General features: G+C 43.4%; 1 protein-coding gene across 1 annotated transcript in view; it reads left to right on the plus strand.

Moving 5' to 3' along the window:
• The window catches only part of LOC126248766 (pre-piRNA 3'-exonuclease trimmer-like), a 250,164-nt gene that overhangs the window by 121,374 nt on the left and 105,987 nt on the right, over positions 1-22,803 (plus strand). The window contains exon 6 of the mRNA XM_049950130.1: positions 8,671-8,781. Within this exon, the coding sequence (XP_049806087.1) occupies positions 8,671-8,781 (111 nt within the window). The remainder of the gene's footprint in view (positions 1-8,670; positions 8,782-22,803) is intronic.

A 22,803-nucleotide genomic window follows, 5' to 3' on the forward strand; every position in this document is an offset into this window, starting at 1 on the left:
ATCGTCTCCTGTTCCTGCGATCGGTCGTCCATCTGCCAGAACGTCGGCCCCGGTCTGGTTGTACAATCGCGGTCTGCGTCAAAGAGCTTCTCTCTGGGCTTCAGGTTTTCACTGTTCCACCTCCTTTCCAGGCCACTTTGCATACACCCCCATGGAGTGTTCCTCGCCCTTGCCTTTGGCTCGACTTGGCACAGGGCCCGAAGGACTCAGTCCCTCCAGAGGCCTTCCGCCGCCGCTTTTATTCCATCCTGGCCACGTATCAGGGCTCTGGCATTGTTTACACTGACGGTTCGATTGTTGCTGGTCGTGTCGGGTATGTGTTCACTCTAGGGGACCATTTCGAACAACGTTCCTTGCAGGATGGCTGCAGCGTTTACACTGCTGAGCTGGTCGCCATCTTTCGTGCCCTAGCGTATATCCGCTCCTGCTCAGGTGAGTCCTTCGTTATGTGTAGCGATTCCCTGAGCGGTTTACGAGCTCTTGACCAGTGTTTCCCTCGTTCTTGTCTGGTGATGGCTATCCAAGGGTCCCTGCATACTCTTGCCCGTTGCGGCCGCTCTGTGGTCTTTGTGTGGACCCCCGGTCATGTTGGTATCCCGGGCAATGAACATGCTGACCGCCTGGCGAAAGAGGCCACGAGTAAATCATCTCTGGATGTTGGCCTCCCAGAGACTGATTTGCGTGCAGTCCTCCGCCGAAAAGTTTTTGCGCTTTGGGACGCTGAATGGCGCGATCGGATCATGCCCAATAAACTCCGTGCCATTAAGGAGACGACGACTGTGTGGCGGTCATCCTTGCGAGCCAACCACAGGGACTCAGTCATCCTTTGTCGGCTCCGCATTGGCCACTCCCGGCTGACACACAGTTTTTTACTGCGCCGGGAGGACCCTCCTCTATGTCGCTGCGGGGTGGCTTTGACAGTGGCCCATATTTTGTTGGCCTGCCCCCTATTAGCTGTGGTCAGGCAGACATTTGCGCTGCCTGATACGCTCCCTGCCCTTTTATCTGATGACCCTGTTATGGCTGGCTTAGTTTTACGTTTTATTCGGGCAGGGGGTTTTTATCGTTTACTCTGAGTGTTTGTTCTGTTCTTTTGTGTTGATTCTGGCCATTGGCCTACGATTTTACGCTGAGTTTTTAATGTGTTCTCGGTGGTTGGCTTTTCCTTTTTATCTCTATGGTCGGCCAACCACCATCACACTCTGTGTGATTTTAATTTGTCTTGTCTGATCTCTGTAGGAGTATTTCTTGTCCTGTGTCGTCTGACGTTTTTCCTGCTGTTCATTTTTCTTCTCTTTGGGTGATTTTAATTTTTTGGAAAAAGGGACCGATGACCGTTGCAGTCTGGTCCCTTTAATCCCCCAAACCAACCGACCAACCAATTTTGCACAATGTCCTAACCTCCTTGTGCCATGTTTCTAACTGTGTCAGTAAATTTGCCAAGTATTACTATGACAAGGTCATCTGCATATCCTTGGCAGAAGTGTTGTCTGGAATTTAATTCCTCAGTGAGTTCATTCACCACTAGATTCCACAATAGAGGGGACAAAACTACTCTTTGTGGCAGCCTCTAGTGGTGTTCATTATCATCTTTTCATTCATCATGGTAGCCTCTACCTTCCTTCCACTAAGCATGGCCCTGGTCCACCTGCATATAGTGGTCCCCAGGTCATGCACCTCTGCTGCCCTTACCACGGAATCGAAGATTGTGTTACTGAAGCCCCATCGATATCCAGGAAGATGCAGAGGGTTGTTTTTTGTAGGTGAAGTGCTTTCTCCACCTTGCCGACGAGTTGGTGGAGAGCTGTCTCACATGATTTACCTGGCTGATACGCGTGTTGGTTTGAACATATACATTAACCAGTTTTTCCAATGTTTTGAGAATGGAGGAGGACAGACTGATTGGTCTCATATCCTTAGCCTTGGTATGATCAATTCTCCCTGGCTTTGGAATGAAAGCAACCTTCACTGCCCTCCAAGCATTGGGAAAGATTCCTACTGCTAGGCTAACCCTGAACAGCCTGCATAGGACTCTTATGAGCTTCTCTTCTGCCTGTTGCAGGAGAGCTGGAAAGATTCCACCTGGGCCAGGTGACTTGAACGTTTGGAATGTTCCCACTGCCTATTGGATTTTATTAAAGTTCAAACACTCCTTGGCCGATTCCCAGTTCTCTCTTCGAGTGCCTGAGAACCATTGTCTCTCTGGGATCACATTCTGGTCTGTGCTGTCCGGCAGAGCATATTGAGGAAAGTGAGTTTTGAGGAGCAGTTCCAGCGTCTCATGTGCTGTCTTTGTATATTCTCCATCCTCCTTCCTCAACGTACCTCCTGGATTGGTTGGTACTGTAGTGAGAATCTTGTGAAGTCTGGCTTGTGCAGCCATGACTTCCACCTCCTCACAGAATGCCTTCCAGGATGCCTTCTTTGCTTGTCCGATTGCAAGATTGTAGTTGACAAGGGCCTCATGATATTTAGCCCATTGTACTTTACCTCTCGCTATATTAAACAGTCTCCATACCTGTTTTCTTTGAGTTTCCAAGTTGTTGTTCCACCAAGGCACACTCCTATTTGTGCACTTCTTGGTGAGTGTGCAGTTGCCCTGATGTGAGGTCACTCTGGCAGAGCTAACAGCCTCTGCTACTTCCTCAAATTCTACTGGATTTCTTATCGAGGTTTTAATTTCCGATAAGCCTATATCAAGAACCCTCCTATATGTCTCCCAGTCTGCTTTCCTGGGATTCCTATAGGTCATGGTCTGTCTGAGTCCCATTTCAACCTTGTACATGTGGTCCGATGAGGATGGGTCCACCACATGCCATTGTTTGACATAGCTGCTCATCATGATGGAACTAGAAGTTATGTCAGTTACTTCTTCCCTTCTGCTATTCCTGAATGTAGGTTCATTGCCCTATTCAGGACCTCTAAATTGTTAGCTGAAAGAAATTCAAGAAGGTACTCACTTCTACTGTTGGTGTCCTTGCTGCCCCACAAGAGATTGTGGGCGTTGGTGTCGCACCCCAGCAGCAGTTGGTTACCTTGCCGATGGCAAGTCCCTACCAATCTCCTCACCTCCAAGGGAGGAGGAGACCTGTCTTTGTAAGGAAGGTATGCTGAGGCCAAAACAATTTCCCTTGTGATACCTTCCTCAAATTACTGCATTTTAATGGTCACTAAGTCCCTAGAGCAGAAATCCATCATGGGCATAAAAGAAATTCCATTTCTTACATAGATGCATGTTCATGAGTTTCTTAGATTTCTAGCATAAATCAGCTTACCTCCAGTGCCACCGAGGCCCGGTACACCCCCTTTATATAAATAGGGTTCTTGTATCAGGGCCACGTCCACTTCCTGCTTCCCCAGGCAGCGACTCGGGGAAGCAGAGGCCCCTTTACTGTGCTGCAGATTAATCTGCAGCACTTCCAGTCTCCATCTTGCTGCCATCTCTGAGATCCCTGATGGTGACCTGCGAGAAACCTAAAAACAATTTCAGAGCCTTCTCCCGCATCGCCTTCAATGACTTCTCTCTAACCTCCACTACCAGGGTTCATTCTTCCGGTGCAACCTGGTGGTTGATCACTCTCCAATCTTCCGTCGAGACTTTTGGGTTCTGGGCCCCTATTTTCCCGAACAGAGTCTTAGGAGAGACTTCCTTAAGGATCTTTGGTGCCTATGTTGATATCTTTGTGGTCTTAAGGAGCTCTGCTGCTGTCTTAACAGCTTCACATCTTCCCACGGGGATATCATGGGCACCTTGTCCTTGAGCCATGCCACCGTGTGCACCCCCTCACAGACAAAAATGAGGGCACCACAATCTAGATAGATCCTCCTGAAGTTGGGTCCTGGGCCAGCGTCCCCCCCAATCTTTTCAAAGAAGGCCATCTGTACCAATTCCTCCTGCTGCGAGGTGATGGCCATCAGTGTATAGCCTTCCTGGATAACTGCCATCCTAAAAACCAAGACTGCAGTACTATAGGCCTGTTTCCCTATTTCTTGCCTCAGTTTTTTCTGGACTCGCTTATCCAGGGAGGAGGGAGTCTTTGATTCCTCTCTTATCTGCTTGTTACCTGTATGTGACATAGTGGGGGTCTGCGTATCCCCTTCAACCTGAGACAGTTTCTTCCTGGGGGTCTTAGGTTCAAGTCCCTTTAGCTCCCTCCACTTGTCTTTAGGAAGCCATACTTTCCCTTCCTTTTTCCTCTGTTCCCTGAATAGTTTCCTCCTCTGGGCCTCAGACGAGCCTTTGATCTTAATCTGGTCTAGCTTCTCGGTTACAGTTCCCACTTCTGGCTCAGGTCTAGACCTTGATTCAGTAGCGGGAGTGCCTTCCATCTGTACGGACCCCGATGTTTGGATATCTGAGGTCTCAATTTGCCCCTCAGTTTGTTTTTCTTTTTATTATTTAGTCGTGTCCTTATTGGTCCCACGAGATTTGGGGATGTACAAGGTCCACCCTATGTGTACCCCGCACGGTGTAAAGCATCTTACTCAGGTAGGTCGCCCGGTATCCCTGATGCTCTGTTTGTGACACATCTTCCCATGTGCCACGCACCCCTTGGCAAGGATTGCATCACACCTTGGGTTGGGTCAGGTAGTTGGGTAGGACTAGGAGTGGATAGGGAAGATGGGACGTTGTGGGCCTCTCTTAGTCTGATCCATCAGCTGAAGCCTTTCCGGCAGTAGGTCCAAACTTTACAGAGCTTCTGTAAAGTTTGGAAGGTAGGAGATGAGGTACTGGCAGAAGTAAAGCTGTGAGGATGGGTAGTGAGTCGTGCTTGGGTAGCTCAGTTGGTAGAGCACTTGCCCGCGAAAGGCAAAGGTCCCGAGTTCGAGTCTTGGTCCAGCACACAGTTTTAATCTGCCAGGAAGTTTCAAAATTGTAGCTTATTTACCTTTGTGCATGGCCAGTTTACAGTATATGTACTCTTCGCTACAGTGCAGCTGGGAAACAAAACCTATTTCGACTATACCGAAATTCGTCCCCTCACATACAAATAGTGTTATTTTTGGCTCTAGTTCAATGCTAAGTGTATTGTTGGTTCCGTATGTAGCATTGTCAGGCATGGATTGCATGGCTATGAGTGCACATGGAAGGTCAAAATCAATCCTCTACAGATCTGTGATGTTTCAATTGGGTGGCAAAAGAAAAACAATGCCGAGAAATGTCTTAAATCAGATGTATGAAAATGGTGCTGCTTCTCAACAGAAACAATCATTTATTGAAAGCTTAAATAGAGTCAAAAGAAGAAACCAATCAAAGAGCATTTTGGAAAAAAAGCGTTGAATATTTTGCAAAAGTGACCATGCCAATCAAAAAGCTCTCAGATCAACAATATTTTTTCCCCAGTAAATTTGAAAGCACTAAGGTTTTGCATCTCTAATCATTTATCTACAAAAAAATTAACGATTCATATTTCACCAAAGAAAGCTGTGAATTTTATAAAAAATAGATGCAACATTTTCAGGTCCGTGCTTATTATGAATGTACAGTTGTATTGAGGTATCAAGCAAAATTTATGATTGCATTTAGGATAACTTGGTAGGGAGGAAGCAGCATGTTATCTTGGACCAGCAGATGCAGAAGTAACTTCATGCATGCCCCAGTGAAGTGTGTTGGGACCCATTCTGTTCATGGAAATGGAAATGGAAATGGAAATGGAAATGAAGTCCCATACTTTTTGACAGAGCGTAGGAGAACGATCTGGGGGACCTGCACTGCCATATACAAGGTCCTAAAGGAGGTGGTGTGCTGTTGCCTTCCTCCGACTGTAGTGATGATGATGATGATGATGATGATGATAACACAACACCACCTAGTCATCTCGGGTGGAGTTTCCTGTTCATATTGGATATTAAAGACCTTGCAGACAATACTAATTATAACCTCAGACTTTTCACAGTTGATGCAGTTACCTGTTATAAAGTACTGGCTGAAAGAAACTGGACAAATATTCAGTCTGGTCTCAATTAGAGTTCAAAGTGGTGCAGAGATTAGCAGCTTGAATATTCAGAAATGTAAAATTATGGACTGTATAAAATGTGAAAATATAGTATTCTATGACAACGATATTAGTGAATCACAATAGGAACAGTAGGGCACTAGGAAAGTATAGTGAGTTGAAAAAAAAAATAAAAAAAAAATAAATAAATAAAAAAAAAATAAAAGAAAAAAGACTGTGTACATCTATATCTGTATCTGCACTCCACAACCCACCATACAGTGCTTGATGGAGGGTACCTAGTACCACTACCAGCCATTTCCTCTCCTGTTCTACTCACAAAAATACTGAGAGAAAAATGGCTATCTGTATGCCACTGTACTAGCCCTAATTTGTCTCATCTTTGTGATCCTTAAGCAAAATATACATTATTGGCAGTAGGATCGTTCTGCACTCAGCTTCAAATGCGAGATCTGTAGATTTTCTCAGTACTATTCCACAAAAAGATCATCATCTTCCCTCCAGGGATTCCCCTTTGAGTTCACAAAGCCTCTTCATAATACTTGTGTGTTGATCAAACTCAGTGATAACAAATCTAGCAACCCATCTCAGAATTGCTTTAATGTCTTCCTTCAGTCCGACCCTGAGGATGTCACTCAATGGCAACACCTTCTACACCAGAGTCATCTGCAAATAAGCACAGATTGCTACATAACCTGTCTGTAAGATCATTTATGTATATAGATAATCAGAGTGGTCCTGTAACAATTCCTTGAGGCACTCCTGATGATATGCTTGTCTGATTAACACCCACCGTCGAGGACACACTACTGGGTTCTGTTACTTAACAACTCTTTGAGTCACTCACATATCTGGAAATTTGGTCTCTGTGCTCAAAATGTCATCAGCAATCTGCAGTGGCGCACCATGTCTTACACTTTCTGGAAGTCTTGGCAAATGAGATCTACATGTTGCCCTTCATCCATGGTTCACAGGATATTATTTAAGATAAGGACAAGCCAGGTTTCACATGGACAGTGCTTTCTAAATTGACACTGATTTGTGGATAGAAGCTCTTCTGTCTGCAGGGAATACATTGTATTCAAACTGAGAATATGTTCAAGAATTCTGTAGCAAACCAATGTTAATGACTAATGGTCTGTAATCCTTCTTTTGCCCTTGTTATATACAGGAGTCACCTGCGCTTTTTTCCAGTCGTTTGGGACTTTGCCCTGAGGGAGAGACGTGATGAATGCAAGCTACGTAAGGGAAAAACGCTGTAGAATACTCTATGTAAAACCAAACTGTGATTTCATCTGCACCTGGTGACTTACCTGTTTTCAACTCTTCCAGTTCCTTCTCTATGCCAGCAATGCTTATTACTATATCCTCCATATGGGAGTCTGTACAATAGTGAAACAACAGCATGTTTGTACAGTCCTCCTGTGCAAATGATTTCTTAACCACAAGATTTAAAACTTTGTTTTTTCTTTTGTTGTTTTCTGTTGGGTAGACACCATGGACCCACTCAGTGATTTTACATAGGTCCAGAATTTTATCAGGTTTTTGCCAAGATCTTTTGCTAAGCTACGGTCGTGGTAGTTTTCGTACGCTTTGTGCATCATTCATTTTACAGATGCCTGAATTTTTAGTAGCTTTTGCCTTTTGTCGCTTGCACGCTCATTTTTGAACTGAGTGTGCAACAGTCTCTGCTTCTTCATCAGGTTTGAATTTTTTTATGAAGCTATGGTGTGTCTTTTCCATTATTAATGCACTTACTTGGCACATACTTCTCCAGAGCGCAGTTTACAATCCGCTTGAACTTTGCTCATAATTCCTCTATGTCCGTCATGCTGGAACTAAATTATGTCCATTTGTTTTATAAGTGGGGGTGCTAACAACTGCTTATCTTCTCTTTTTGGCCAAAATACTATCATAGCCTTCTTAATGGATCTATTAACTTTAATAATGATCATTGCTTTGATATCATGATCACTAATCCCTACCTCTATATTGATACTGCCAGTAATGTCAGGGAAGCTTACCACAAATACGTGCAGACCCATCTCAGAATATAGGACGTATGTGTGGGATCCATACCAGATAGACTATCACAGAATATGTATCACATACAATGAAGAGCAGCATAAATGGTAACAGGTTTGTATGACTCACTGGTGAGCGTTGTGGAGATAACTGAATTAACAGACACTTTAAGGCAGACGCAAATTATCCTGCAAACCATCCCATGAAAGCTTGCTTATAAATTTTCAAGATTCATCCATAAGTAAGGAATTTGGGAAAATAAGGCAACATGCTATTTTTTGCTTCTTGGGGTTGCGAAGAGAAGATTAGTCTGATCATAGCGCAAACAGAGATATTAAAGCTGTCATTTTTGCCATGTTCCACATGTGAATGGAGTGGGGGGGGGGGGGGGGGGGGGAAACCCAAATACTGATACAATGGGATATAGTCGTTCCCATGCACTTTGCAGTGGTTTGTGGTGTATGGATTTGCTGTAGATGTAGAAAAACACAGTGGTAATCTTAGTGTTCCTGCTCTTTGAGAAACTTTATGTGTTCACTAATTGAAGAAAACCTAGATACAGTTCAGATTACCATTTTGATGGGTGATGACTGACTGTAAATTCAAAACGGGTTGTGTCATGTGTTTGTCTTTTACTGTTACTGTTACCTCTATTTACTGTGAAATTTGTATGTATCCTTTGTTACAGATGTACTGCCCTCAACAATACTTTCCGACCTGTATGCATTTTTTGAGGAAGGGAGAGGCTCTGTGTTAGGAGCGTATACTCCAACTGTAGAAACAGAGTTTGGTGATGATGGTAAGTGTAACCATGAAGTATTGCCTGCCGTGGATTTGTATAAGTTATTTTTTTCACATCAAATATGCTACATATTTTTGAAGGTGACAAATCGGGTATCATGTGTTTTCCACATTCGTTTAAGGATACTTGGTTTTCTTAAATGTGCAGTCCTTACCCATTTTTGCTTTTGCAACATGTTTTCTTGATATTTTTATTTATTCTTATTGGTGTTACCAATAGGGACAACAGGGTGTACGTAAGTGGGAAACATTGTCTAAGGATACTGATTAAAAGTGTATATTGTTCTATGGTCTGTTGACTTAATTTTCTGATGTTATGTTTTATCTTTGTTCTTTTTGACAGGTGTTTGTTTCATTACTATTGTCAAGTTTTATTTTTGTAATCGTAAGAGTAAAACCCCCCCCATGAACCATGGACCTTGCCGTTGGTGGGGAGGCTTGCGTGCCTCAGCGATACAGATAGCCGTACCGTAGGTACAACCACAACGGAGGGGTATCTGTTGAGAGGCCAGACAAACGTGTGGTTCCTGAAGAGGGGCAGCAGCCTTTTCAGTAGTTGCAAGGGCAACAGTCTGGATGATTGACTGATCTGGCCTTGTAACAATAACCAAAACGGCCTTGCTGTGCTGGTACTGCGAACGGCTGAAAGCAAGGGGAAACTACGGCCGTAATTTTTCCCGAGGGCATGCAGCTTTACTGTATGATTAAATGATGATGGCGTCCTCTTGGGTAAAATATTCCGGAGGTAAAATAGTCCCCCATTCGGATCTCCGGGCGGGGACTACTCAAGAGGATGTCGTTATCAGGAGAAAGAAAACTGGCGTTCTACGGATCGGAGCGTGGAATGTCAGGTCCCTTAATCGGGCAGGTAGGTTAGAAAATTTGAAAAGGGAAATGGATAGGTTAAAGTTAGATATAGTGGGAATTAGTGAAGTTCGGTGGCGGGAGGAACAAGACTTCTGGTCAGGTGACTACAGGGTTGTAAACACAAAGTCAAATAGGGGTAATGCAGGAGTAGGTTTAATAATGAATAGGAAAATAGCAACGCGGGTAAGCTACTACAAACAGCTTAGTGAACGCATTATTGTGGCCAAGATAGATACGAAGCCCACACTTACTACAGTAGTACAAGTTTATATGCCAACTAGCTCTGCAGATGACGAAGAAATTGAAGAAATGTATGATGAAATAAAAGAAATTATTCAGATAGTAAAGGGAGACGAAAATTTAATAGTCATGGGTGACTGGAATTCGAGTGTAGGAAAAGGGAGAGAAGGAAACATAGTAGGTGAATATGGATTGGGGCTAAGAAATGAAAGAGGAAGCCGCCTGGTAGAATTTTGCACAGAGCACAACTTAATCATAGCTAACACTTGGTTCAAAAATCATGATAGAAGGTTGTATACATGGAAGAACCCTGGAGATACTAAAAGGTATCAGATAGATTATATAATGGTAAGACAGAGATTTAGGAACCAGGTTTTAAATTGTAAGACATTTCCAGGGGCAGATGTGGATTCTGACCACAATCTACTGGTTATGAACTGCAGATTGAAACTGAAGAAACTGCAAAAAGGTGGGAATTTAAGGAGATGGGACCTGGATAAACTGAAAGAACCAGAGGTTGTAGAGAGTTTCAGGAAGAGCATAAGGGAACAATTGACAGGAATGGGGGAAAGAAATGCAGTAGAAGAAGAATGGGTAGCTCTGAGGGATGAAGTAGTGAAGGCAGCAGACGATCAAGTAGGTAAAAAGACGAGGGCTAGTAGAAATCCTTGGGTAACAGAAGAAATATTGAGTTTAATTGATGAAAGGAGAAAATATAAAAATGCAGTAAATGAAGCAGGCAAAAAGGAATACAAACGTCTCAAAAATGAGATTGACAGGAAGTGCAAAATGGCTAAGCAGGGATGGCTAGAGGACAAATGTAAGGACGTAGAGGCTTATCTCACTAGGGGTAAGATAGATACTGCCTACAGGAAAATTAAAGAGACCTTTGGAGATAAGAGAACCACTTCTATGAACATCAAGAGCTCAGATGGAAACCCAGTTCTAAGCAAAGAAGGGAAAGCAGAAAGGTGGAAGGAGTATATAGAGGGTCTATACAAGGGCGATGTACTTGAGGACAATATTATGGAAATGGAAGAGGATGTAGATGAAGATCAAATGGGAGATACTATACTGCGTGAAGAATTTGACAGAGCACTGAAAGACCTGAGTCGAAACAAGGCCCCCGGAGTAGACAACATTCCATTGGAACTACTGACGGCCTTGGGAGAGCCAGTCCTGACAAAACTCTACCATCTGGTGAGCAAGATGTATGAAACAGGCGAAATACCCTCAGACTTTAAGAAGAATATAATAATTCCAATCCCAAAGAAAGCAGGTGTTGACAGATGTGAGAATTACCGAACAATCAGTTTAATAAGCCACAGCTGCAAAATACTAACACGAATTCTTTACAGACGAATGGAAAAACTGGTAGAAGCCGACCTCGGGGAAGATCAGTTTGGATTCCGTAGAAATACTGGAACACGTGAGGCAATACTGACCTTACGACTTATCTTAGAAGAAAGATTAAGGAAAGGCAAACCAACGTTTCTAGCATTTGTAGACTTAGAGAAAGCTTTTGACAATGTTGACTGGAATACTCTCTTTCAAATTCTAAAGGTGGCAGGGGTAAAATACAGGGAGCGAAAGGCTATTTACAATTTGTACAGAAACCAGATGGCAGTTATAAGAGTCGAGGGACACGAAAGGGAAGCAGTGGTTGGGAAGGGAGTAAGACAGGGTTGTAGCCTCTCCCCAATGTTATTCAATCTGTATATTGAGCAAGCAGTGAAGGAAACAAAAGAAAAATTCGGAGTAGGTATTAAAATCCATGGAGAAGAAATAAAAACTTTGAGGTTCGCCGATGACATTGTAATTCTGTCAGAGACAGCAAAGGACTTGGAAGAGCAGTTGAACGGAATGGATGGTGTCTTGAAGGGAGGATATAAGATGAACATCAACAAAAGCAAAACGAGGATAATGGAATGTAGTCAAGTTAAATCGGGTGATGCTGAGGTAATTAGATTAGGAAATGAGGCACTTAAAGCAGTAGATGAGTTTTGCTATTTGGGAAGCAAAATAACCGATGATGGTCGAAGTAGAGAGGATATAAAATGTAGACTGGCAATGGCAAGGAAAGCGTTTCTGAAGAAGAGAAATTTGTTAACATCGAGTATAGATTTAAGTGTCAGGAAGTCTTTTCTGAAAGTATTTGTATGGAGTGTAGCCATGTATGGAAGTGAAACATGGACGATAAATAGTTTGGACAAGAAGAGAATAGAAGCTTTCGAAATGTGGTGCTACAGAAGAATGCTGAAGATTAGATGGGTAGATCACATAACTAATGAAGAGGTACTGAATCGGATTGGGGAGAAGAGGAGTTTGTGGCACAACTTGACCAGAAGAAGGGATCGGTTGGTAGGACATATTCTGAGGCATCAAGGGATCACCAATTTAGTATTGGAGGGCAGCGTGGAGGGTAAAAATCGTAGGGGGAGACCAAGAGATGCATACACTAAGCAGATTCAGAAGGATGTAGGTTGCAGTAGGTACTGGGAGATGAAGAAGCTTGCGCAGGATAGAGTAGCATGGAGAGCTGCATCAAACCAGTCTCAGGACTGAAGACCACAACAACAACAACAACAACAAGAGTATAACCAGTATATTCAGTTACGTGTGTGTTACTGAATTATTACTGTGTGTGTCGTGGAAGAAGCCTATAAATTTGTGATCCCTGGAATACAGAGGAACACAGAAACTCCAAGCAGTGTACAAAATCAAACAGTGCCTTTGCATCTTGTTTGTAAATGAGTTCAAATGGAAAGGCGGCTTTTATGACCTCAAGGTGATCTGCAGAAGTAGATTATTGATCGCCAAACTCAAATTGCAATACACGGTGACATTAAGTGATTCCTGCAAATGGTGAGACAGACCATAAATATGACAAACAGTTTGCCTGCTGAAACCAATGTAATTTCCATATTGTGAATGAAAAGTACAAATTCTGAAATTTGTACCGCAGAAACCAGAATAGAGGTTTACATTTTTTGAGTTAGGTTTTCCATGATTTCTCTAAATCGCTCCAGGCAAGGCCAACTTCCTTCCCCGTCCTTCCCTAATCCATGAGGCCGATGACCTTGCTGTTTGGTCTCTTCCCCCCCCCCCCCCTCCCCCCAAACAACCCAACCCAACCCCAATCACTGTTGTTTTGGGCATAGCTACTTCTGGAACAGCAATACCTCCGCTTGAAGGACACCATAGTCAACAGAATGTTAAACCAGTAGACCAACACTAGCAGCAAGTATTTCAGATTGAAAGTGTCGGCAATAGAACACAGTTGGATTTCGAATGTCACCTAAGAAGCATTGTTAAGGAAGAAGCAATGTAGCATGTAATGCTACATCATGTTTGGCACACACATCTACCATTACTATTAAAAACAGCTGTGGCAAAATGTGAGAAACTGTGGCAACATCTGAGAAAAGAGATATCAAGTCGTTACTATCAGTAGTAATGAAGTTCGTGCTACGATTGAAGAAGCAAACACTTCGGTGGTAACAGAAGCAACTAAAATGTTAGCTTGGGTGAGACTGGTGCTATACGACATGAGAAGCAACAAAAATTAGTGAACAGCTCCAAAGTCTGCAATGACGAGTGGGGAACACTTAAGAAGCAGTTATTGGCGTTGATGGTCAATAAGCAGGTCCACACCAGGCAAGGTGAAGAGGATAGTCACTCATTCCACCAACAGAACCAAATGGGTGGCCATATGGCACAAGGGAAACAGCATTATCTGGTGTGCTGGTATCACAGGCATTTTCGTGGTCTTGCCACAAGGTGCACATCTCCATGCACATTCCTAAATGAGCTCAGTGGTCTGTAGTAGATGCAATGGGTTGCCCTGTTCCACAAAAGTGCCAAATCATAAATGAAGGAGCCATCATTAGTCCTGGAAGCACCATTGATGACATAACCAAAATTAACCAAGACACAGCATTGAGAATTGGCCCAGTTGTCAGTGACAGATTGATCATAACACAAGTGCAGCAAATCAAACATGTTTGTTAAGATTTTCATGATATTTGTATGGAATGGACAGGCAACTAATCATTGCTGCCTTATCACCTAAGGCTCAGATTTAAGTATGCTACCATACAGATAGAATGCAACTGCACTAGTGGGTGTATATGTCCGCATTACTGCAGCCAATAACTCGTCCATTACAACATATGGTGAATGTGAAGTAACAGTTGATCTGGATTTCAGTTAAATGTTTAAATTTTTTTATTCCAGTCTTTGATCACATTATAAAGTCCTTCGACGATGACCAGTTTCAATCAGTAATGACCATCTTCAGGTGATCTGTTCCACTGCACAGAACCCTGCGGTGCGTCTGAAATATACACTACTGGCCATTAAAATTGCTACACCATGAAGATGATGTGCTACAGACACGAAATTTAACTGACAGGGAGAATATGCTGTGATATGCAAATGATTAGCTTTTCAGAGCATTCACACAAGGTTGGCGCCGGTGGGGACACCTACAACGTGCTGACATGAGGAAAGTTTCCAACCGATTTCTCATACACAAACAGCAGTTGACCGGCGTTGCCTGGTTAAACGTTGTTGTGATGCCTTGTGTAAGGAGGAGAAATGCGTACCATAACGTTTCCGACTTTGATAAAGGTCGGATTGTAGCCTATCGTGATTGCGGTTTATCGTATCACGACATTGCTGCTCGCGTTGGTCGAGATCCAATGACCCCTAGCAGATTTGGAATCGGTGGATTCAGGAGGGTAATACGGAACACCGTGCTAGATCCCAACGGCCTCGTATCACCAGCAGTCGAGATGACAGGCATCTTATCCGCATGGCTGTAACGGATCGTGCAGCCATGTCTCGATCCCTGAGTCAACAGATGGGGACGTTTGCAAGACAACAACCATCTGCATGAACAGTTCAATGACGTTTGCAGCAGCATGGACTATAAGCTCGGAGACCATGGCTGTGGTTACCCTTGATGCTGCATCACAGACAGGAGCGCCTGCAATGGTGTACTCAATGATGAACTTGGGTGCACGAACGGCAAAATGTCATTTTTTTGGTTGAATCCAGGTTCTGTTTACAACATCGTGATGGTCGCATCCGTGTTTGGCGACATCGCGGTGAACGCACATTGGAAGCATATATTCGTCATTGCCATACTGGTGTATCACCCAACGTGATGGTATGGGGTGCCATTGGTTACACATCTTGGTCACCTCTTGTTCACATTGACGACACTTTGAACAGTGGACGTTACATTTCAGATGTGTTACGACCCGTGGCTCTATCCTTCATTCGATCCCTGTGAAATCCTACATTTCAGCAGGATAATGCACGACCACATGTTGCAGGTCCTGTACGGGCCTTTCTGGATACAGAAAATGTTCTACTGCTGCCCTGGCCAGCACATTCTGACTGAAAACGTCTGGTCAGTGATGGCCGAGCAACTGGCTTGTCACCATACGCCAGTCACTACTCTTGATGAACTGTGGTATCGTGTTGAAGCTGCATGGGCAGCTGTACCTGTACACACCATCCAAGCTCTGTTTGACTCAATGCCCAGGCGTATCAAGGCCATTATTACGGCCAGAGGTGGTTGTTCTGGGTACAGATTTCTCAAGATCTATGCACCCAAATTGTGTGAAAATGTAATAACATGTCAGTTCTAGTATAATATATTTGTCCAATGAATACCCGTTTATCATCTGCATTTCTTCTTGGTGTAGCACTTATAATGGCCAGTAGTGTACATTCTGTACTTAATTTTTCTCATAGAACACAAATCAATAACATAAACAAACCAAAGATTGTGTTCTGTGAGAAAAATTAAGTAAAAAAATGTATACTGCAGGCTTCTGTGCAGTGGAACAGGTTATCTGAAGATGACTGAAACCAATCATCATCGAAGGACGTTATATTGTGATAAAAGACGGAATAAAAAACATTTGTATTGTGTTTGAGACTACGTCGCAACTTGTGAGGTTCTTGCGAGCAAATGTTGTTCAACCAATATTTGATGTGGGTTTCTTTCATCACTGAGGACTAGAAATAAACCTCTGTATAGCAGAGATTAAGATGGGCAGTGAGGTGGTCATAGGCAATATAGGCAAATGTGCTACAAATACCACCAGCTCGCCCCATAATTTTATTGTACCAGAGGCCAGTTATCGGCCGCCTAGTTAAAGTATTGCATACCACAGTGCACCATATTGAGATAGCACCCGGCATTCAGTCTCTCAATGACAATGGAGATTGGCAGCTGACCGTTTTTCCATGACAAAAGCAGAATTTGAAGAAATGTTATAAATGGATATTTTGTGCAGATCTGACAGCCTGTGGGCATCACCATTACATCTAATATAGAAAGATGGAACCAGGAGGCTCTGTGAATATTACTGCACTTTGAATGCACTTACCATTCTCAGCTGCTACCCAGTCCCTAATATAGAGGATTTTGGGACTGTATTACCAAGAGCTACAGATTTTAGCATAATTGATTGTAAAAAGGCTTATAACCTGATTCCTGTGTCAGGAGAAGACCTCACCAAGACCACAGTGATAACACTTTTTGCTGTTTTTTAGAGTATCTATGCATGCCATTTGGTGTAAAAAAAAATACCACCCAATAATGGCAGAATTTTATTAATGAAATTCTGTGGAGGCTGAATTTCTGTTTCGTCTGTCGAGACGATATGTTGGTATTTTCCTGTATGGCAGCATTATATGAGAAACACCTCAGTGCAGTATCTGATGACACATGAAAATACAGTTTAATAGTAAATGGCATAAATTATGTTCTGTGCCAAAAACCAGTAACGTTACTCAGCCATACGGTTTCTGTGATAGGTATTTGTCTACTTAGAAAGAAGATAGCAGTCCGTAAAAACATCCCATGTCGAACCGATTTTTCAGTAGCTAAGAAGATTCTTTGGTATTGTTAACTTCTACTGCTGGGAGCAACAGAGATGTAGGCACCACTGACAGCGTCACTCACAGATAACATAGCTGCAGTCCCCCACCCCACATCTTGGCACCATGGATGCCACAGTTGCAATATGTCTTTGAAAAGGTAAAAGCCAGTTTACAGAAAGCAGTTCTCTTAACTCATGAGGTCTGTAATGCACCATTAACAGTAGTGATAGATGCTGCCCAGCGAGCTATCATCGCAGCTGTCCGTCAACATGTTGAGAAGTGTTGGAAACCCTTAGGTTTTTCCTTCTGAAACTGATGTTGGCACAAACCAACTGGAGTGCATACGACTGAGATCTGCTGGCCCTTTCTGAAGCGGCGTGGCACTTCTGCTCTCATGTAGAAGGGAGGCCATTTGTAGTGTGTTTGGACCCTAGATCAATTATGGTCACTTTTAAGAGACTCGAGGTGTGTTGTTCTCCCCGACAACCAGAGTTTATTGTTCAATTTATGACAGGCATAAGACACATTAGGGAGACACAAAATGTCACCAATTGGGATTGGTACTATTACTTGTACAATAAATTACAGTCAGCTGAGTGTGGTGCAAGCCAGAGAGAAACAGCTACAGGAGTAATTACAAATGAATTTCAACTACCCCCTAGTTCAAAAAGTACAGTTAATAGGTTCAAAAGACCTCATTTGGTGTGGTGTGTCTTGATTCACACCAAGACCATTTATGACTGAAATGTTGCTTAAAGCAGTATATGCCAGCATTCACAACCCTGTCCAGTGCAAAAGCCACCGTTAAGTTAATGACAGAGCAATTTTTGTGGCCTAGCATTAAAATGATTTTCGCCAGAGTGATCGAGAACATATGTAACATGTTAACAGTACAAAGTTAACAGACACACACACTGCCAGTGGGAGAATTTCCAGCAGCAACAGGCTTTTTCTCCCATGTACACATAGATCTTGCGGGTCTGCCTCCACCATCACAGGGGTGTCAGTTATATTTAGAGCTATTGGTAGATACATTTGTTGTATGGATGCGATACCAGTCAGCACACCTTAGTGGAAACAGCAGCAAGTACATTTTGTCTGTCCATTTCACTATGGATCAAGGGTGGCAATTTGAGTTGGCACTGTTCCTTGAGTTGTCCAGGCACAGACGAAGGTCAGTGGCCGGGTCGCCATTTAACTATATATGAAGATACTAATTGTTCTCGAAAGAACAGATACCGTTGATGACCGTACAGCTTCTCTGGAATAAATGATAATTAATTGAAACCCTCAGCTGCCCACAGGTGTTGTTGACATACCTTGATGGGGACAGCTGAAAATGTGTGCCCCGACCGGGACTTGAACCCAGAATCGTCTGTGCGAGTGCGCACAGGTTGCCCGAACTCTTACGGGAATCATCAACTTAAGTGGGCGCGAGTAACGAGTGGATGGGCAAAGTATCTATTAGGAACATTACGTATGTGGATCGTGGACAGTTGGGAATAGGGGTCTCACAGGAAGCATGCAAGGGATAAGTCCCTGCAGTCGCGCTATTCATCTGTTTCCTCGGTGGCTCAGATGGATAGTGTGTCTGCCATGTAAGCAGAAGATCCTGGGTTCGAGTCCCGGTCGGGGCACACATTTTCAGCTGTCCCCATCACGGTATGTCAACAACACCTGTTGGCAGCTGAGGATTTCGATGAATTATCATTTACATCAAGATCTGTTGAGAAAACAATGGACTACGCTATTGCACAAAGTTGCAGTGATATGCTATTTTGTTCCAATGATACTAACTATCAAAGAGTGTCTACATTTTTTGGGAAATCTCTCTATATTGTTGGGAGCACATTAGTAAAGATGGGAAAACTCATGTTTGAGTGGAGTTGCACAATGCAGAAACAGTGTACCTAGATCCTCCTGAGAATGTGGCCAGCGAGCAAAGAATTTATGGCGGACCTGGACCTGCACAATAGACCGCTGCTGGCCGCTCGTCTGCCTGTGGGTCTTAGTATAGCAAACAGTGTCCAGAGATGGCCAGGGTGGGTCCTGGTCATGATAAAATTTCATCGACAGCCATCTCTGGATATTTCTATTTGGGGGGTTTTGCTTTTTCGATGGTGAGTGCTGTCTTGCAATTCTGTATATTTTGTTGCTTATGGACTCTGGGACTCTCCTGTCCCCAGGGCATGAGGACGACGTGGGAAACAGTTATGAAGATTCTTGGGAATTATTTTTTCCACTGTTACCTGAGTATGGGTTTCTCAAGGGGGCTATTCAGCAGCTTTCATTGAAGGCGACATGCAACTCTCGATGGTGAGACCCTGGGAACTGATTTACATGCTTCCAATTGGCTGTTGTGTTAAGCCCTTCTGCTCACTGCCTATTTTCTGTATGAGATTTGTGAATCCAAGGTATAGAGAACAGGAGGAGAAATTTTTCTGGTGGTCTTGGGAGTATTTTTACTACTTCTTGATGTTAGTTTCTGGACTTTGGCTGTGTGCCTAGTCATAGACAGTGTTGGATTTATTTTTGGTGTGACTCTGACTTCTCATCTGCATTGTGTTTCTTGTGAAGATGACTATGAGTCCATGCAGCCAGTGCACTCCTGGCAACAGGATCTGCAATTAACTGACTTTCTGGCTCAGGTCAGCACTACTCTCTCTTGCTTTGATCACTCTAGACATGGTAGAGCGGCACTCGCAGTTTATCTCTATCTTTTCAGGGAGTATGACAGACAGCAGCTAGGTAGGTTTAATGTCTGGCCATAACTTCAGATAGTGTTTTGATACACTACTGTAACATTCCTAATGTCATGCAGCTTCTTTTCACTAAACCATTTAAACTTGTTTATATTGTTCGTGTACACAGCTTAACCATTCCGTTTTAGTTATTGTTAGACACAATCAGCTGTAAATTTACAGAATGTCTATGGAATATTTCTATCTCATATCTTCTTCTGTCTATGTGCTCCATTGATATTCATGCAATCTCTTTCATATGTTATGTCATAGTTGAGATCAAGGATTATGTGCCACAGCCATGTTATTGTAATTAATCACACATAAGTTTCATAATCATTTAAATTCAGTGCAAGTTCATGAGTTTTATTCGTGTTTGACATTCGTGTGAGCTAGCATGTCACAGTCGAAACTTCTTGTTTGTCCACTTGTTTCATGCGGTGATTTTGTCATTACTCTTTATTTGGGGTGAGAAATCTGCAAGTCTTGACCGTTTGCATCCGTTCGAGAATTTGTTGAAGCGATGTTTGGGCTGCACCAGAACTGAATTCAGGCAGTCTGTGGCTTTGTTGGTGTGTACTATTGCTAACTTCATTATCAGTGTGAGAGATAGTGTTTGACATCAACATTTATATTCCATGTTGGAACCAGTGTTGTCACACAACCCTCTGTTGCATACTGTGGATTCCCAAATAATGCTTCACATTTAATTTTGTCCACATTTTTCATTGAAAAAGTTGATTCTCATTTGATTCAGGCATTGAGTTTCCAAGCTTTTAGTACATTTTACTCTCAGCTTATGCAACACTAATCATTTTTTGTTTGATAATAATTTGAGTTCCTATTGTATTTTTGGTTGCTTTTTCTTTGGATATGCAGGTGTTGGCAGTCAGTAGTATTAGTAGATACATAATAGTTTTGCTTTCATATACTGCCACATTGTAACCACAATCAAGTCATAATCCAAAAGCAAGCTTGTCAGTCAAGTACAATACTTACCAGTGGATGAAAATTTACTATGAATACCAGCGTATTGACAGAATAGAACTGCCTCCTGGTTGGAGAGCCCTGCTGTTTATACAAACATGTAATATTCCAAAATACGCAAACATTACAATTGTAAGAGATTTCTGGGACCTTCTTGGAATGATAAACACTAAGTAATAAAGTGAACGGATATGAACTGGTGGCCTGTAACATGCCAGCAAGCGATGGTAACCACTACTCACACTAAGTAATAAATATTAACAGGTGAACGGATACGAACGGGTGGCCTGCGACATACCAGCAAGCGATGGTAACCACTACTCCACACTGCTTTCAGTGGAACATGCGGCTGTATAGCTGTCTCTCTTCAATCATTGTGATATACTTTTGCTCTGACTGCGTCTTTCTCAAATAAGCCCTGAAATGAGATGCTTTTTCCATGATACCCTGCCCACACCACCTGTTGTAACCTTCCGTCACCCTCCGGACCCCCGTAACATCCTTTTCAAACTATATCATCAATGGGAACACCAGGTTGTAGTATACCCATTGACAAAGAAAACACACACACACACACACACACACACACACACACACACACATACACCTAATACACATGACTGCTACCACTGTCATCTCCAGCCAGAATGTGACTGTCATGTGAATAGGAATCTGGAAGGGGGCGGGGAAGGGGAAGTAATAGCAGGATATGGGTGGGAGGAGAGACGAGTGCTGTCTGGGAAGCGTAGAAGAGCACTGTGTGGGGACTGTGCAGGGACTAGATGGCAGCCTGATGAGACTAACAGGCGCAGCATTGGGAGGGAGGATATGGGTGGCCCAGCCTCTGATGGGTTGTAGGATAAGCCTGTGACAGGACTGGAATAGGAAGTGCTAGGTGGGTCGGTTGAGCTGGTCTTCCACACGGGTCGTCTACAGGGATATGATCCCTGTGACAGGGGTTGGGATTGGCAGTGGTATAAGGATGGACTAGGATGTTGTGGAGATTCAGTGGGTGACAGAACATCACTTCAGGAGGATTGGTGAGGATCCTGGGATGGATGTCTCTTATTTCGGGGCTTGATGATAAATAATCAAAGCCCCAACAAAGGATGTGGTTCAGTTGGTCCAGTCAGGGTTGCTAATCGGTGATGAGTGGACCACTCCTTTCTAGCTGGCTCTTAGGGGTGGTGGGAGGATTGGCAGGAGTGGGATAATGACACTGGAAATCGCTTTATGGACTAGGTCCAGGGGATAGTGCCTGTCTGTGAATGCCTTGGTAAGACTTTCAGCATACTGGTAACGGCAGTTCTTGTCACAGAAGATAGGCCATCCCTAGGTGCCCAGTCTGTACGGGAAGGATTTTTGGTGTGGAATAGAAGACAGCTGTCAAAATGCGTGTACTGTTGGTGGTTGGTGGGTTTAATGTGGCCAGAGGTGCAGTTGGAGCCATCAGAGTGGAGGAGGTCAACATCCAGGAAGGCAGGAAGGTGGCATGCTGCGTTGAGGAGGACAAGTTGAAGCAAATGTGAGAGAGAAGCTGTTGAGGTGGCTAAGGAATGAGGACAGAGTGTCTTATCCGTGAGTCTGTCATGATTATATCATCAGTGAACCTGAACCTGAACCTGAACCTGAACCTGAACCTGACCTGCTGTTTGGTGTTTTGGTTAGCTAGGAAGCTTTCATCTAGTTGGCCCATAAACAGGTTAGTGTAGGAGGGTGCCATGCTGTGTCTATGCCTTTGTTGTAGATATGTTTGTATACCTTCCTTTCAGATGAGAATTAGTTACATGTTAGGATAAAGTTAGTTGTGTGAGGAATGAGATAGTGGAGGATACTGGGAAAGGTAGCGTTCAATTGCAGCAAGACCATGGGCATAAGAGATGTCAGTGTATATGAAGTGGCATCAACAATGACCAGTAGGGAATCAGGGGGTAAAGAGTGGAGACGGTGGAGAGTTGAAGGTAGTGGTTGGTATCTTTGAGGTGGGATTCTAGATTACAGGCAGTTGGTTGGAGGCATTGGCCAGTGAAGTCTGAAATCCTTTCAGTAGGGGCACAATGACCAGCTACAATGGGGCATCAAGGTTTGTTGGGTTTGTGAATTTTAAGGAGCATGTAGAAGGTGGTTGTGTACAGTTGTACAGTTACTTCCCCCCCTCAATCCATTTCTCTCTTCACCACAATGACACCCCGCCATTTCCCCACACACTCCCAATCCTTCCATCACCCCCAAGAGCCATCTACAAAAGAGTGCTCCCTTTGTCACACAATACCATCCCTTAC

The sequence above is a fragment of the Schistocerca nitens genome, chromosome 1 (assembly GCF_023898315.1).
Source record: "Schistocerca nitens isolate TAMUIC-IGC-003100 chromosome 1, iqSchNite1.1, whole genome shotgun sequence".
Lineage (NCBI taxonomy): Eukaryota > Metazoa > Arthropoda > Insecta > Orthoptera > Acrididae > Schistocerca > Schistocerca nitens.